Source organism: Sinocyclocheilus anshuiensis, unplaced genomic scaffold (assembly GCF_001515605.1).
Source record: "Sinocyclocheilus anshuiensis isolate Anshui unplaced genomic scaffold, SAMN03320099.WGS_v1.1 scaffold371, whole genome shotgun sequence".
In the NCBI taxonomy this organism is placed as follows: Eukaryota; Metazoa; Chordata; class Actinopteri; order Cypriniformes; family Cyprinidae; genus Sinocyclocheilus; species Sinocyclocheilus anshuiensis.
In genome coordinates, this window is record NW_015549597.1 from 1,185,361 (window position 1) to 1,200,846 (window position 15,486).

The 15,486-nt window shown below is 38.0% G+C and overlaps 5 protein-coding genes across 7 annotated transcripts in view; all 5 read left to right on the top strand.

Moving 5' to 3' along the window:
* Positions 1-80, top strand: part of LOC107658418 (dual specificity protein phosphatase 7-like) — a 3,040-nt gene extending 2,960 nt beyond the window's left edge. Inside the window, exon 6 of the mRNA XM_016446953.1 lies at positions 64-80. Coding sequence (XP_016302439.1) covers positions 64-80 — 17 coding nt within the window. The remainder of the gene's footprint in view (positions 1-63) is intronic.
* Positions 1-14,142, top strand: part of LOC107658419 (transmembrane gamma-carboxyglutamic acid protein 2-like) — an 18,489-nt gene extending 4,347 nt beyond the window's left edge. Inside the window, exons 3-7 of the mRNA XM_016446955.1 lie at positions 11,326-11,417; positions 11,824-11,987; positions 12,102-12,135; positions 13,491-13,683; positions 13,805-14,142. Of these exons, the coding sequence (XP_016302441.1) occupies positions 11,333-11,417; positions 11,824-11,987; positions 12,102-12,135; positions 13,491-13,683; positions 13,805-13,847 (519 nt within the window). The 5' untranslated portion in view covers positions 11,326-11,332 and the 3' untranslated portion in view covers positions 13,848-14,142. The remainder of the gene's footprint in view (positions 1-11,325; positions 11,418-11,823; positions 11,988-12,101; positions 12,136-13,490; positions 13,684-13,804) is intronic.
* LOC107658488 (dual specificity protein phosphatase 16-like) lies at positions 69-2,662 on the top strand. The gene is made up of 4 exons (XM_016447064.1): positions 69-215; positions 408-567; positions 816-939; positions 1,182-2,662. The coding sequence occupies exons 1-4, from the start codon at positions 123-125 to the stop codon at positions 2,257-2,259; spliced, it is 1,455 nt and encodes a 484-aa protein (XP_016302550.1). The 5' UTR covers positions 69-122; the 3' UTR covers positions 2,260-2,662.
* Positions 4,168-10,527, top strand: LOC107658490 (ras-related protein R-Ras-like). Of its 3 annotated transcripts, XM_016447067.1 has the most exons (8): positions 4,168-4,486; positions 4,754-4,847; positions 5,938-6,025; positions 6,340-6,442; positions 7,354-7,462; positions 7,552-7,653; positions 9,604-9,620; positions 9,701-10,527. In XM_016447067.1, the coding sequence occupies exons 2-8, from the start codon at positions 4,764-4,766 to the stop codon at positions 9,786-9,788; spliced, it is 591 nt and encodes a 196-aa protein (XP_016302553.1). In that variant the 5' UTR covers positions 4,168-4,486; positions 4,754-4,763; the 3' UTR covers positions 9,789-10,527. The 3 variants fall into 3 exon arrangements, with proteins under 3 accessions (XP_016302553.1, XP_016302551.1, XP_016302552.1); XM_016447065.1 differs by lacking the exons at positions 5,938-6,025; positions 6,340-6,442; positions 7,354-7,462; positions 7,552-7,653 and adding exons at positions 7,888-7,975; positions 8,290-8,392; positions 9,304-9,412 and having other exon boundaries at positions 9,502-9,620; XM_016447066.1 differs by lacking the exons at positions 5,938-6,025; positions 6,340-6,442; positions 7,354-7,462; positions 7,552-7,653 and adding exons at positions 7,888-7,975; positions 8,290-8,392; positions 9,304-9,412 and having other exon boundaries at positions 4,168-4,455; positions 9,502-9,620.
* Positions 14,143-14,978: 836 nt separating the features above from the next.
* Positions 14,979-15,486, top strand: part of LOC107658420 (proline-rich protein 12-like) — a 28,798-nt gene continuing 28,290 nt past the window's right edge. The window contains 1 exon segment of the mRNA XM_016446956.1: positions 14,979-15,260. Coding sequence (XP_016302442.1) covers positions 15,178-15,260 — 83 coding nt within the window. The 5' untranslated portion in view covers positions 14,979-15,177.

Genomic DNA, 15,486 nt, shown 5'->3' on the forward strand with positions numbered 1-15,486 from the left:
TGTGTGTGTTTATTGCGTCATAGGCTCAGGCAGTAATTTTGCAGTGTATTTTTTTCTCCATAGGTTTTCGGATTATATAAATATTTAGAGGAACTATTTCTTAAAAAAAAAAAAATCAAGAGATGGTCTACTACAGGGACAGTCAGTCCGAGAGGCCACCTTTGTCTCGTATTCTGCCGCATCTCTACCTTGGTGCAGAGACTGACGTAACGCAGGTATATTTACAATTCTCTAATGATTCCTCATGCTAAAGAGTACAAAATCCTCCCTAAACCATAATAAAATTACATTTGCTACGTAAGTTAGTTTATTTGCATATATATTTGCTACAATAGTTTGTTCTAGTCCGTATTTTGCAGAACACAGAAGTTGTTTTCTCACCTCTCACCCGCTATTCGTACGCACAGGATGGTTTGTCCGACCGCGGCATCTCATACGTATTAAGTGTGAGCCGATGCTGCCCACAACCTTCATTTCTGCCCCAGTCCCAGTACCTCCGTATCCCAATAGACGACTCCCTGCGGGATGACCTGCTTCCTTGGATCCCTCAGGCGTTGCACTTCATTGGTGAGGGCCCCGGAATCCCACTGCTTACATCAGCCTGCATTTGCATCCCAGCTGCATTACATCATTAATATATCTAGCATGGATGCACAGAGCTGTGACTATGGAAATAGATTTGTTTTGTCTGTGCAAAAAACACAATACCATGCTACTTTAAAACGGATCATTATTTTATGCATCTGGTAGAAAATTTGGGTTATAGGTGTAATTGCATGTATAATATTTTTAATAAAACAAATTAACTGTTTCAGATGGGGCCATGTCATGTGGCTGCTCAGTCCTGGTCCACTGTGCTGCAGGAATCTCTCGGTCTCCAGCACTTGCTGTGGCTTACGTCATGTATAGCCTGAAAATGGATCTGGATCATGCATACAGGTAATGTGCATATGTTTTGTTTTACTTCTACTGCCATTTTCTGTGTAAAAAAAAACAAACTGAAATTTAGCATCAAAAAAAGTCTGAGATATGAAATTGGTGATAAAAGTGAGAATGATTTGTTTCGTTGTTTTTCTTTTTTTGTATCATTGGGCCATTCATGTTTTGTTTTGTTTTTTCATTTTATCATGAATGCAGATGATTCAAATAAGCTAATTATCATGATCTGATAATTTCTTTAGGTTTGTGAAAGAACGCAGACCCACAATTTCGCCGAACTTTAACTTCTTGGGGCAGCTGCAGCTCTTCCAGGGAACGCTTTCTTTGAAGAATAATAACACAAACCTTCACTCTCAGCAGTCAGTCAAACCTTTGGATAACTGCCTACAGCCCACCAATGAAAAAAATAACAGCAGTTCCACAGTGGCACTGTTAACTAACCTGAACCTTCAGAACAACATTGACAACAACTGTATTATTAATGGATGTACTGAGGATTCCAAAGCAAATGTGCACTGTGAGAACAAGAACAACCAAATGGAAAATATTCAGAGCCGAGGCCAACGCTGTGAGGTGATGAAGCCAGAGTTTACCTTATCTCTTTCAGACAAGCTCAGAGCGCTCACTCTCCGCACCAATCCCGTAGAGGTACAAAGACCAGTCAACATCACATCTCAGACACAGCAGGATGCACCAAAGTTCAACCTACCTAAGCCTACTTACCTTCAGATTCCGTCTCTAGCGGAGAAACGCAAAAGCCTTACTCTTTCCCTAACACCAGTGAGTGCAGTTCCTCAGACTCACCAGAAGGGGTCATCGGTGAACAGCTGTGATCTGAGGCAGAGCAGTTCCGCCGTTGACCAGACGGGGGCGTTAGATGACCTGGGCAGAGTCGATATGGAGCCATCAACATCAGAAACCAGAACAGAACCAAAAGAGGCAAACGGGTTTATCAGCCAGGAGGCTTCAGCTAAACTCAGCTGCTCAAAATCACAAAGAAGAAAGAATAAACTAAACAGCAGTAACCCCAGAGCAAATATGAAGCAACAAAAAACAAACCAAGTGAGCCATTCAAGCACAAGATCACAGAGGCAGACCCAGGGACCATGTGGTATCATAACCTCCCCGCAGGAGCTTTTCGTGAATGAGGTTACTGGTGGTGTTGAAGCAGTGGAGGGTATGGTTGGAGACCAGAGCCCCTTGTCTCCGGTAAGTCTAACAGTCAACAAAATACTGGACTGGGGCGAACGCATGCTGCTTGGGGTCCTACTTGGCCCACGTGTTAAACTGGGACAGGCTGCTTTGCCGTACAGATGTTGAAGAGAGACTGGTTGTATGAACTGCGCTATTTAAAGATACAGGTGTAAACAAGGACTGTACACTGTTGATCTGAAGGAACTAAAATGAAGATGACGATACTATGGCTGAAAAAGCATATGTATGAGTGTGTGAATTCACTTATTTATTTAATGAAATTGCATGTTCCTCCAAGACTATTTGACAGACTCACGTCATCTGATGGTCTAGTGATATGTGAATAAATGACTGAACGTCTGCAAGAACAAGTGCGATTTGTTCTATTATAATGCACAGCTTGCCTGTGACTTTATTTATTGAAATATACTGATAATTTTTATTTATAAAGGGGTATTTTGCAGGTGGAATTTTAACACTATAGCTTGTATTGAAAACAGTGTTCATTAAAGACAATTATTTTATTCTGTCTCATTGTCTTATTCATTTTATTTTCATTTTCATTTCAGCGTCTACTATTTGGTGAATTGTATAATAAAATGTTATTAAAAGACAAAATTTTGCTCTGAATTTGAATGCCAGTTGATCAATAGGACAATGGTTCTGTTCCCTTATTTTGTAATTAAATTACGTAACGCCGTTACATGTAACTACAACACTGGCAGTGAATGGGTCCGCAAGCAATCCACAAGACTCCAGTGAATCATTTAACATCTTTTGAAGTGAAAACCTGCGTTTTTGTAATAAGTGCTTCATCTGTGCATATTTTTCTCCGCATTTAGATGATATCATGGTTAGCAGTCTCTTATTTTTAGCCAGAGCAGCTGTAAAAAAAATTATTGTAAACACACAGCTTTTCACCTCATAAGACATTCAGTGATGGTCTGGAGTCGTGTGGATTACTTGTGGATCATTGTGATGTTTTTATCAGCTGTTTAGACTCTCATTCTGACGGCACCCATTCACTGCAAAGGATCCACTGGTGAGCAAGTCATGTAATGTTAAGTTTCTCCAAATCTGTTCTGATGAAGAAACCAACTCATCTACATCTCGGATGGCCTGAGGGTGAGCACATTTTCAGCCTTTTTTCATTTTTGGGTGAACTATTTCTTTAAGAAAACCATTAGTAATAAATATACATACAATGATACATTAATTTTTTTTTTTTACTTGCTGGAATTTATTGCAACCGTCTACATAAATTTACTCCGCTTGGTTTAGTCACAATAAAGAGGAGAAACGTTTCCTCAGAAATGTTGGAAAGGCAGACAACTGGTGGGTGTCTCTAAAAACATTTTTCTACACATGCAGTTAGTCACATCCTGGGAGGTTTTCGTTTAATACAAGCCAAGCGATCCAGCATCCACATCGATTATCTATTCTAAACATTAAGTTTTTATTAGTGTTATTATTGCTATTATTATTATTAATAGTATTTTGTTATTATTGCCGAAGTATCATCATAGTATCACAAAAGAATATACAGGAAGAACTTATGCAAATGTTAAAGTACTAGGAAGAACTATAAAATAAAAAAGATACAAAATATTACATCTGGACAAATATCTAATTTCATATGTCGCATTTTTTGACCACAAAATATTTTATTACATATCATGTTATTATTTTTGTTTTGCCCTTTATTTTTTTAATCTTATTTATAAGCTCAATAAAATCACAAGCGGAATAAAAAATGGCCAATGAATGCTGAATTAACGCTCAATGTGAACATCTACTGTAACACAGACAAACAAGGCCCTTAGCCAAATATGGGAAAGACCACGCTCGAATTACACGTTTATCATACAGCCTGCCTTCTATTGCGGAAATGCAAGCGTAGTAACCGCAGAATCGTTCATCGAATCCTGCTCATTAGCCAATCAGAACTCGTTGTGGCTCACCGATTACGAAATCATACGTTCGATGAGAAAAACAACACCTAAAGCCCCGCCCACTTCAGGCGTACGTATGAGATACACTCGGAGGCGAAAAAAGTTGCCCCTGGTCATGAAAAAAAGCTATCGGAAGTAAGAGAGAGTCCAGAAATCACCAAGAAAAATCCAGAGGGCGGACATTCCTTTAAGTCTGGAATTCGCTTTTTATCTCCCTAAGCAAGATGGTTGTATCGCTTGTACAAAGGGAGAACTTGTAGGCTAAATCTTGCAGATATAGTCTATTAAAGTTGTCGGAGTATTCGCGGGTTTGCAGTGGACTAACTTGCCACCAGAAGGCTAATTTACTCAAGGCGGCTGCGGAAGGAAGGTAATCGGCGATCATTGCCCAGACCAGCACGGTATTTGTTTTATTTCCTCTCTAGCGTTATCAATCTGCAAATGCTGTTGTTTCGTACATATTGAACCATGGAGCTTGGACTATGATACATACTCGCCCAAAATCTGTAACATTGTAGCCTGCTGTAGAGGTTTATCAACGATGCCAGGCCTTGTACGGTCTTAAATCTTTACGCTCGATGGAGCAACGTTATTCCTTTTAAAACAGTTTTAGTCGAATAAGAAAACAGGATTCGTGTTCTTTATAACCTAATGTTTCATATTTGCAGGAGTACGACCATGTCAACTGAAGAAAGATATAAGTTGGTGGTCGTGGGGGGTGGAGGTGTGGGGAAAAGCGCCCTGACTATTCAGTTCATTCAGGTAAGTGTATTTTTGAGGACTTTTTCTATGAAATAAAGATGTATTTATGGCGCAATATTGGGCAAATATGCGCTGTGAGTGTAAGTATTACTGTGGGTGTGTTGTAAGAGTTGTGTGAAGCATGTTCCTCCCAGTGTTGCCAACTCATTTTCAGGTCGATTTGTTGCCAAAAGTTGCTAAACGACGTTATGATGTCATTGCGCGATGACGTCATTGCATAATCACAACACAGAATTGTCACAACATGAAATCTCAGCAAAAAAGATATTTTATATCTTAATTTAGATTTGTTTGTCAAATAATATGCATAATATAATATTAAAGTATAAATAACTGTATTTTTAAATACATTGAATTATGGAACACTTACACGTTTTGGAATGGTTACAATTTAAGTTTATTTTTAAATAGCTAGTAAACTAGTAATACTACACATTCTCAACAATTATGCTTTAAGCAGTGTATTAGTAGTTAGTTAGTATGCTACACTAAGAAAAGTGAGGTCTGTAAAAATAGGGCACAATCTACTATGTTAATATGAAAGAATGTTCCGTATTGGTTTTTTACCTGCATTTGAAATTACGCATTGTGTTTTCAGGTTACAGGGTTACAATGGATAATGTCCTGGAAAATTACTAGTATCTTTTCCATTTTCCATTTTTCTTACAGTGTACTAACTGATCAGCAATCGCAGGTACAAGCTACTAACAAAGTGTATCACAACTGAACAATTGTTCAATTATTATTATTATTCAATTGAACAATTGAAAATAGCAGCTAACTCAATACACATGATGTGTGTACTGCTAGGCATCTGTGGTTTCTTCTTTTTGTGTAATTTGGATGAAAAATGTGTGCCTTTTTATTGTCTGAGTCACTTATCAAAAGTTGCTAAAAGTTGCCAAGTAAATTTTAAAATTTAAAAGTTTATTGCTAAGTGCTTTTGGAAGAAAAGGCTGCTAGGGTAGTCTGAAAAGTTGCTAAATTTAGCAACAAAATTGCTAAGTTGGCAGCACTGGTTCCTTCATGTTAAAGCCCTTGTTGAGGAGCTGGTGAACAACCACAATGTTTTCTTTGTTTTCTTTCGCAGTCATACTTTGTGTCGGACTTCGGACTATGCATTGAAGACTCGTACACTAAAATCTGCACCGTGGATGGAAAGGAGACACGATTAGACAGTAGACAGTAATTAATGTGTTCTTTATAGGAAGGAATGAGTGTTAAAAAGCTCCACAGGTTCCCTCAGAAGGGAGATTTTGGTCAGAGTTGCATCAGTATGATTCATTGCAGACTACGGGTTCCTGCCCAGGTTTTGTTTTGACTTGCTGTCAGTACGACATCATGCCAGCTGTGCTTAAAGCAAACTTTGTGTGTCAGTCAGTTATGAATTGCATTTGGGCACAACAAAATGTTATTTGTTTGTGTGGATGAGCTCATCTTTCATATTCCCCCTTATTCATTTGTGTTATTGTGTTGTTCGCCTGTTCATTAGTCCTCGACACAGCAGGGCAAGAAGAGTTTGGAGCGATGAGAGAGCAGTACATGCGCTCCGGAGAGGGTTTCTTACTGGTGTTTGCTCTTAATGACAGTGGCAGGTAGGTGTTTTCCAGAGTGTGTTTGTGTCTGTGTGTGTGAGAGGAAGGGGAATAAATAGTTCCTAACCTTTCTGTGTGACGAGAACAGAGAGTGTGTGTATCTGGCCGTGTGTGTTTTAAAAAAGAAACCACAGAATGTGTTTGTGATGAGAATAAGAGTGCTACGAGTGCTCATGTTATCAGGTGAACCTCAACAGATGAACTGAGCCTATTTGTATGGCGAGTATAAATGTAGACGTTTCTTACAGATGTGACTTGGACTGTGTTTTCCAGATTTTCTATGTAAATATTGTACCGTTGTAAACTGCAATCAATTATTCAGCCGCCGGAGTTAAGAAGATTTTTAATATATAATTTTTTCTTCAGTGAAGGTCTTTATTTTCAGTTTAGTTTTAGTTAGTTTTCCGTGTCACTGTTTGTTTTAATATATATATATTTTTTTTATTTTAAGACTGACATAATGTGCTAACTGGTATAATTTTACAAATATTAAATGCTGTTAAAATTCTTAGCACAGTCTTTTGTTATTGATGTTTAGTGACATTTTTATGTTTAATGAGAAAGTTTTAGAATATTTAGAATGTTATCAAACTTAAAACTAGAACTAAATTGTTTAAATGTAATTTGCCATTTGTTTTAGTTTCTGAGTCTTCAGTTTTTACTAGTTGTTTTCAATTATCTAGTTATTTTTATATCAGTTCAGGAAAATATTTCATGTAATTTTTGTTAGCAGTAATAACACTCATAAAAGAGATTTATTTTTAATATTTGTCAATTGTAATTTTACAGGCTACTATCCAAGATGAGTTAAATTATAATGACATTCTATGATCTCTGTATTATTTTATATTATTTTTGTGTTCGTAGAGCAAAATCTTGTCACTCTAATGAACACTTTCTCTCTTTTTCAGTTATGATGAAATTCAGAAATTTCACACTCAAATATTGCGGGTGAAGGATCGAGATGACTTTCCTATGGTTCTTGTTGGCAACAAATCAGATCTTGACCAGCAGAGAGTTGTAACGTTTCCGTGTTTCACAAATGACTGAATTTTTGATGAAAAACCCTAGATAGGCTGCCAATTCATCTGTATGTGTTTTTCAACTAGATCTCAAGAGATGAGGCCATGTCGTTTGCCCGGGAAAACAGGATCCACTATATGGAATCGTCAGCTAAGAACCGCCACAATGTGGATGAAGCCTTCATGGAGGTTGTTTTATTGTCTGAGTCACTTATCAAAAGTTGCTAAAAGTTGCCAAGTAAATTTTAAAATTTAAAAGTTTATTGCTAAGTGCTTTTGGAAGAAAAGGCTGCTAGGGTAGTCTGAAAAGTTGCTAAATTTAGCAACAAAATTGCTAAGTTGGCAGCACTGGTTCCTTCATGTTAAAGCCCTTGTTGAGGAGCTGGTGAACAACCACAATGTTTTCTTTGTTTTCTTTCGCAGTCATACTTTGTGTCGGACTATGACCCAACCATTGAAGACTCGTACACTAAAATCTGCACCGTGGATGGAAAGGAGACACGATTAGACAGTATGTTGGAATTAATGTGTTCTTTATAGGAAGGAATGAGTGTTAAAAAGCTCCACAGGTTCCCTCAGAAGGGAGATTTTGGTCAGAGTTGCATCAGTATGATTCATTGCAGACTACGGGTTCCTGCCCAGGTTTTGTTTTGACTTGCTGTCAGTACGACATCATGCCAGCTGTGCTTAAAGCAAACTTTGTGTGTCAGTCAGTTATGAATTGCATTTGGGCACAACAAAATGTTATTTGTTTGTGTGGATGAGCTCATCTTTCATATTCCCCCTTATTCATTTGTGTTATTGTGTTGTTCGCCTGTTCATTAGTCCTCGACACAGCAGGGCAAGAAGAGTTTGGAGCGATGAGAGAGCAGTACATGCGCTCCGGAGAGGGTTTCTTACTGGTGTTTGCTCTTAATGACAGTGGCAGGTAGGTGTTTTCCAGAGTGTGTTTGTGTCTGTGTGTGTGAGAGGAAGGGGAATAAATAGTTCCTAACCTTTCTGTGTGACGAGAACAGAGAGTGTGTGTATCTGGCCGTGTGTGTTTTAAAAAAGAAACCACAGAATGTGTTTGTGATGAGAATAAGAGTGCTACGAGTGCTCATGTTATCAGGTGAACCTCAACAGATGAACTGAGCCTATTTGTATGGCGAGTATAAATGTAGACGTTTCTTACAGATGTGACTTGGACTGTGTTTTCCAGATTTTCTATGTAAATATTGTACCGTTGTAAACTGCAATCAATTATTCAGCCGCCGGAGTTAAGAAGATTTTTAATATATAATTTTTTCTTCAGTGAAGGTCTTTATTTTCAGTTTAGTTTTAGTTAGTTTTCCGTGTCACTGTTTGTTTTAATATATATATATTTTTTTTATTTTAAGACTGACATAATGTGCTAACTGGTATAATTTTACAAATATTAAATGCTGTTAAAATTCTTAGCACAGTCTTTTGTTATTGATGTTTAGTGACATTTTTATGTTTAATGAGAAAGTTTTAGAATATTTAGAATGTTATCAAACTTAAAACTAGAACTAAATTGTTTAAATGTAATTTGCCATTTGTTTTAGTTTCTGAGTCTTCAGTTTTTACTAGTTGTTTTCAATTATCTAGTTATTTTTATATCAGTTCAGGAAAATATTTCATGTAATTTTTGTTAGCAGTAATAACACTCATAAAAGAGATTTATTTTTAATATTTGTCAATTGTAATTTTACAGGCTACTATCCAAGATGAGTTAAATTATAATGACATTCTATGATCTCTGTATTATTTTATATTATTTTTGTGTTCGTAGAGCAAAATCTTGTCACTCTAATGAACACTTTCTCTCTTTTTCAGTTATGATGAAATTCAGAAATTTCACACTCAAATATTGCGGGTGAAGGATCGAGATGACTTTCCTATGGTTCTTGTTGGCAACAAATCAGATCTTGACCAGCAGAGAGTTGTAACGTTTCCGTGTTTCACAAATGACTGAATTTTTGATGAAAAACCCTAGATAGGCTGCCAATTCATCTGTATGTGTTTTTCAACTAGATCTCAAGAGATGAGGCCATGTCGTTTGCCCGGGAAAACAGGATCCACTATATGGAATCGTCAGCTAAGAACCGCCACAATGTGGATGAAGCCTTCATGGAGGTTGTGCGAGCAATAAGGTATTTGGAATAGAAAAGCGCTCTTATGAGATTGACAATGTAGTGCATTGTGATAAACTCGCATTACCGTCTGTCTTCAGGAAGTTTCAGGAGACAGAGAGCCCACCGCTCCCCGCTAATCACACGAGGAAGCAGAAGAGTGGTGGCTGTCCCTGCACCCTGCTCTGATTGCCCCTCTGCACTGTTGCCTAGGAGACTGAAGCCCTCACTCTCACGCCTGGTGCCTTATATGTCTACACGGAGTGTGTGTGTGTGGCACTGTATGCATCAGTGTTTTAGTGGCTTTTACAGTATGTATGTAAGAACTGGTTTCCTAGAAGAAACTAGGCAATATCAAATGAGAGCGAACCGTGAATCTGTTGGAAAGAGGGAGTTCTTGTTTTGTCCACATGTTTTATTTAGTGCCTTGTAAAATCATGCTCTTGATTTTAGATTCAAGAACAGTATTTGTTTATTTCCACCACAGTATGAGATCGCAGACTGATTGTGTACCACGAAAGAGATTTCAAAAAATTATATAAAATCACCACTGAGGTGGTGAACAGTAGCGGCAATGTATATTTAAACAACCACATAAGCGAACATAGGCGGTGCTGACAAAGCTTTTTGATGGTTCTTATGTCATATGTATGTCATATATTGGGTTACTGACTCAAAGAGATAAGTCAGACAGTATTTTATTGGCCCAGTGCTCTGTTCAGCCTGTCTTCTCTCGGGAGATTCATTGAGTCAGTGAGACTGCACTGAAATGGCTGTGCTAGTCTACACCTTGCTTCCCATCAGTGGCAAGAATATATTCAGCCAGCTTGTTTTCATTAATCTCTTCCTGATAAAGCAATGTGGGATGACTGAGACGTGATGTGGTTTTAATAATTGAGTATTTTTAGTAGTGTCGAAACAATGGGTCCAGTATCTGCAATGCTAGTATTCATACAAACCAAAGGCTATAATGTACATGTTTGCACACCTAGCTTTGTCATCGTGACCGTTATCTAATGTAGTTTAACACTAAAATGGACAAATCGTGTGGTTTTATTTTGGGATTATTTTGATCTGTTTCAGTTTCGATTTGATATCTTTTTGAAGGTACTTCTATTTGTGCATATATGCAGAATAATGTATATGATTTGCTTGTGATTTTTGCACCTTTGTTCTTGGACAGTGATGAAAAAGTGATACAGAGGAATTGCCAAATGAATTTACCAACAAAGCATGATATTAATCAGTGTTGTAAGGGAATGAGTCACTCTGTAAATAGGTAGAACAACCTAGTTTAGGGTGAGGAAAAACAAGACTAGGTGCTTTTCCTTAGTCACACTATAGCAGTTCATACGGTATACTTGTCTCTGGAGGGAGTTGCTACACACTTTACAGCCTTTAATCAAGGGACATGGATTTTTTTTTTTTCAAACTGACAAATTCTGTTGTGGATCAGGTTTGTCAGCTGCAAATAAGAACAAAGCACTATTTAATTTTTAATGTTAAACAGAATTACACAATGTGGTAACAGGATGATTCTCATTCATATCATTTCAATATAATTTCATGTGTTAAGTCTGATTATTTATAGGCAGGTGAGTTTTGTTTTCAGGGTTGGAGCTGAACTCTAGGACCGAACTTGCCTACCCCTGCTCTAGGCCTATATGGATTTATCAAAACATAGCCTGTTAATCTTTGTAATATTTTTTTTTATATTATTTTGAACAGGTACAATGCTGGGGTTTCCAGCGATATGTTTCAGCTTGATATCCCTGCTGCATCTTGTTTGGGGCAGAGTGATCTACAATAGAAATGATGGTAAATGATCAACTTTAAAACGCTTTTTAATAGCCAGTGTTTGAAATTCTTTGGGTTTATCTTTTATTGTTTCTAATTATTTAGTATTATGGTGTGTTTTTTTTGGTTGGTTTACCTCCCTATGCACTCATTCAAATCAAGGACTTAGACCTCTTAGATCTCATTTACATTAGACTTTTAGCTGTACTGCAAACATTGGTAGGTTTCATACTCTGAATGCAACATCATTAAATTTGTTTTTATTTATTTTTTATTTTAATGCTTTGTATTTTTAACTATGTCTTTGTGGTTAGCTGCCATTTCATTACCATTCCTGCATATTATACTGTTCCTTGTGTCTGTAAAAAGTGTGTTTGTAGTGTGAAGCTGATTCTCATTATGATTCATATTCTCTTGTGTTCCTCAGTGTTCCTAGAAGAGAAGTCAGCGGGTTCATTTCTCTCCCGTAAACTGTTGTATAACAGTTGGGATTTTGAGTTACTGGTGCCTGACAATCTACAGAGAGAATGCATGGAGGAAATATGCTCATATGAAGAGGCCAGAGAGGTGTTTGAAGATGACATACAGACGGTAAGAAAAAGAGTCTATACAAGAAAAAGTGAACACAACGGAAGCATGTTATAGCCAAAAAAAAAGATGGTTTATGCACAGTTACTTGATGCTATTTATTTTGTTTTCCAACAGGCCAAGTTTTGGGAAGGCTATGTCAACAGTCATGGTAAGGTTGTTGTTGTTGTTTTTTATAATTAGCCCTTCAAACCCAAGGTGAAAATTCATAATCATATTACTAAGCAACCCCTGAATGGAATAACACAAAATAGGTATCATTTTACAGCTTAGAATCTCAGCTTTTTAATGAATGTAATTTCATGTATTTCGATCAACTCTTAACATGCGCTGAGCCCCCCCATATTACTAATAATCATATTTTTCAAACCACTGCCTTGATCAACAAAAAATCATTTGAAAGCTTAGAGTCTGAGCTTTACAATGCATGTAGCCACTTTGATCTCCAAAGTAGTGCCGAGCTATTTGCTGATAAATGACAAAAAAATGTTTTTGTGCCATTTCATACAGCTCGGATAGTCATATGTCATTTGAAAGGTCTCATCGAGTAGAATAAAACGAGTATAATTGTTTGGGGCTTTGACTAAACTTGAGTGAGGCATTACTTCAAATTCAAAACAACAATTTCAAAACTGTCAAGGGCTAAGAGAACGGCTACTTTGGTTTCAGTTGCTGTAACTTTTGATTACTTCATGATATCACCATAAAATTTAAGTCACATACAGCACACATGTTGGGGAACATCAACAAAAAAAATTCTCCTACCTTATTTCTTTCATGAGATATTGAATGTCAAATAAGAATATGAAAAATTTCCCTTGACCACACTAATTTTTCTTAAATTTTATCACCTATTTCTCAACATGATAATATTCAAATGCAAAGATTCCCCCCCTAAAAATATAGAAAAATTTCTATCAGACTATACCTACCTTTCGACTCTCCCTGCTACGGTCTTGGAGTTATGAGTCATTATTTTTGTGTATGGAACTCAGAAAACAACAGTTTTTAAAATGCCTTCAGGGAGTCAAGAACTAAACAAAAAGGCCTATTTTGTTACAAAATACTGTAACTTTCGGATACTTTATGCTATCACCACAATTTGAAACCGATACAGCTAACATGCTGGGGAACATCATCAAAAAAGGATTTTCCTCCTACCTTATTTCTGTCCTGAGATGAATGTCAAATAAGACATGATAAATTTCTCTTAAGCCCTCAAATTTTTCTTATATTTTTATCAGCTATTTCTCAGCAGGAGAAAGTCCAAATGAAATAATTTTTCCACTGAAAGTACAGAAAGTTTTCTATCAAACGATACCAACCTTTTGACTCTCCTTGCTACAGTGTTCGAGTTATGAGTCATTAATTTTGTGTATGTCACTCAGAAAAAAACATCAACTTCAGTGAGGCAAAAATGCCCAAATCATTAAATGTCAAATCATTTAAGAAAAAAATATTCTACATATAAGGACAGCTATATATATATATATATATATGTATATGTATATGCCCTTTATGCAGCAATATCACACTCATTTTTTCTGCATCTTCACAGTGTTCCTGTGCGTATGGGTGTGGATGGGCAGCCAATACCTGAGTCTGTGCCCTTGGCTAACAGGGCTCCAGGTCTCCCCTCGTACAATGAGGCTCTGACCCACAGCGGCCAGCACGATGCACCTCCACCGCCATACTCTGGGTAAGAGCACTGAACGGCCTGTTTGTACATCATAAACAAAAGCGATGCAGTGCTTGCTATAAAATTATTTTGGCTGCATGTTCAAAATATGTTTTAAAATATGCATCTTTGCTCTTTACAGGGGAAGTCCACCCGAGCCACCACAAACTCAAGAAGAGGAATGACAAAGACATGATGTTGATGTTGTTGTTGTTGTTGTTGTTTTTAAATGGGGGAGGGGAGAGGGGTGATACAGGGTTTTACTGGTGAAAAAGTGCAGCTTCAGTCAGTAGATAATGTATTATACTTATGCTACATGTTCAGCAGTTAACCCTATTTTATTCTTTAGAATTATTTTGCTACTATCATCATGGAACACAGTTTCGGTGTGAATGCTGTCAATATTTTCATGAATCAGATTTGTTCCTTTTTTTTTTTTTAAGAGTTTTATCAAATGGAATTTAATTTTCATTATTAATAAAAGAAATAAAATGTAGCCAAACTTGAATTTGATTGCTACTTCGACTGCGTGACGCTTAAATCGACTCCAGCATTTAGTCGCTGTTGTCACTCATCTTTTAGTCTCAGTGTGCACCGCTGTGCACAGACCATACTAGAGAGAGCGTCCCATACTCGGTAGTGCCTCTGTGCTGTAACAAGGCGGCAGTACGCACGAGACTTCCAGACAGACTGCGTATGTGTGGGAGTGTGACAAGCGAGTCGGCAGAGGGGGGCGTGTGTGGATATGTTTGTGTGTGTGAGCCTGTTAGTCCACTCTTAAAAATGGCGCCTTCTTGGCTAAATACCTGAAAATAGCGATTTGAATCCCGTGGGTTGGTAACATTTATATGAGGTATTGAAGCATGACACTGGTCCCTTGCATAATTCTTAGAAACTTTGCGGATTTTAATGAACCTAACAAGACACTTTGTTTCTGACGAGGAGGTAGCCTACAATCCCACGTTTATTTATCCATGATGTAAATATTTGGGGCGCAACGGCTGCATAAAAAATAAAACGCGCGCTCGGTTGACTACTATTTATAGAGACCTAGTATCTCACCTTTTTGTGGCAATGCAGTACGTGAACAACTAAGAGGAAATCAAGCACGTGTCGTGGATGTAACAAGCAATGGCATCAGAATTAGACATGCAGTGCATCAGCCGCGTTGCTGTTTCTGCTACGAAGGACAATAGGCATCGAGATATATAAGAGGGCAAAAGAGGGGAGGGGAGGAAGAAACCGGATTTTTTGTGGTGACGGGGGTTGGTGTACTTCACCCCACTCCCCTCCCCTCTCCTCTGTATCCATCTCCCCCTCCTCCTTCTCCCTCCATTCCTCTCCCCCTCTGTGCTGGTCCTATTCTTGAGGACTTGCTTGTGAAACGGGAGAGATAAACAGACACTGAACGCAGAGGAAAGGACACGGGGAGAGATAGTGTGTTAGAATTTAGGAAATACCTCCCTCCCCTCCCCCCTGTCTATCTCTCCATCTTCACCCCTTGTCTCTTCTTTAATGGATAGAAATTATCCTGGCACAGGATTCGGTGATCTGGGCGCTGGAACGGGATGGAGTTACGAGAGATCGGCGAAGGCAAGGTAAGGCGCCTGTGCAAGTACACTTCTCCCATGCACTGGATGCATAAATATGCTTAGCTGGCTGTAACAATGCCCATGCCGACGGACGAAATGCAATGCATGTTCCCACTCTCGCTCCCAGTGCTGTGTTCATTTACCACTTCCATGCGTTATATTGTCGCTGGCTCCACGTACAGCCATCAGTATTGTCATTTCTGAGGGAGGAGGGGGTGTCTTGAAAATGCAA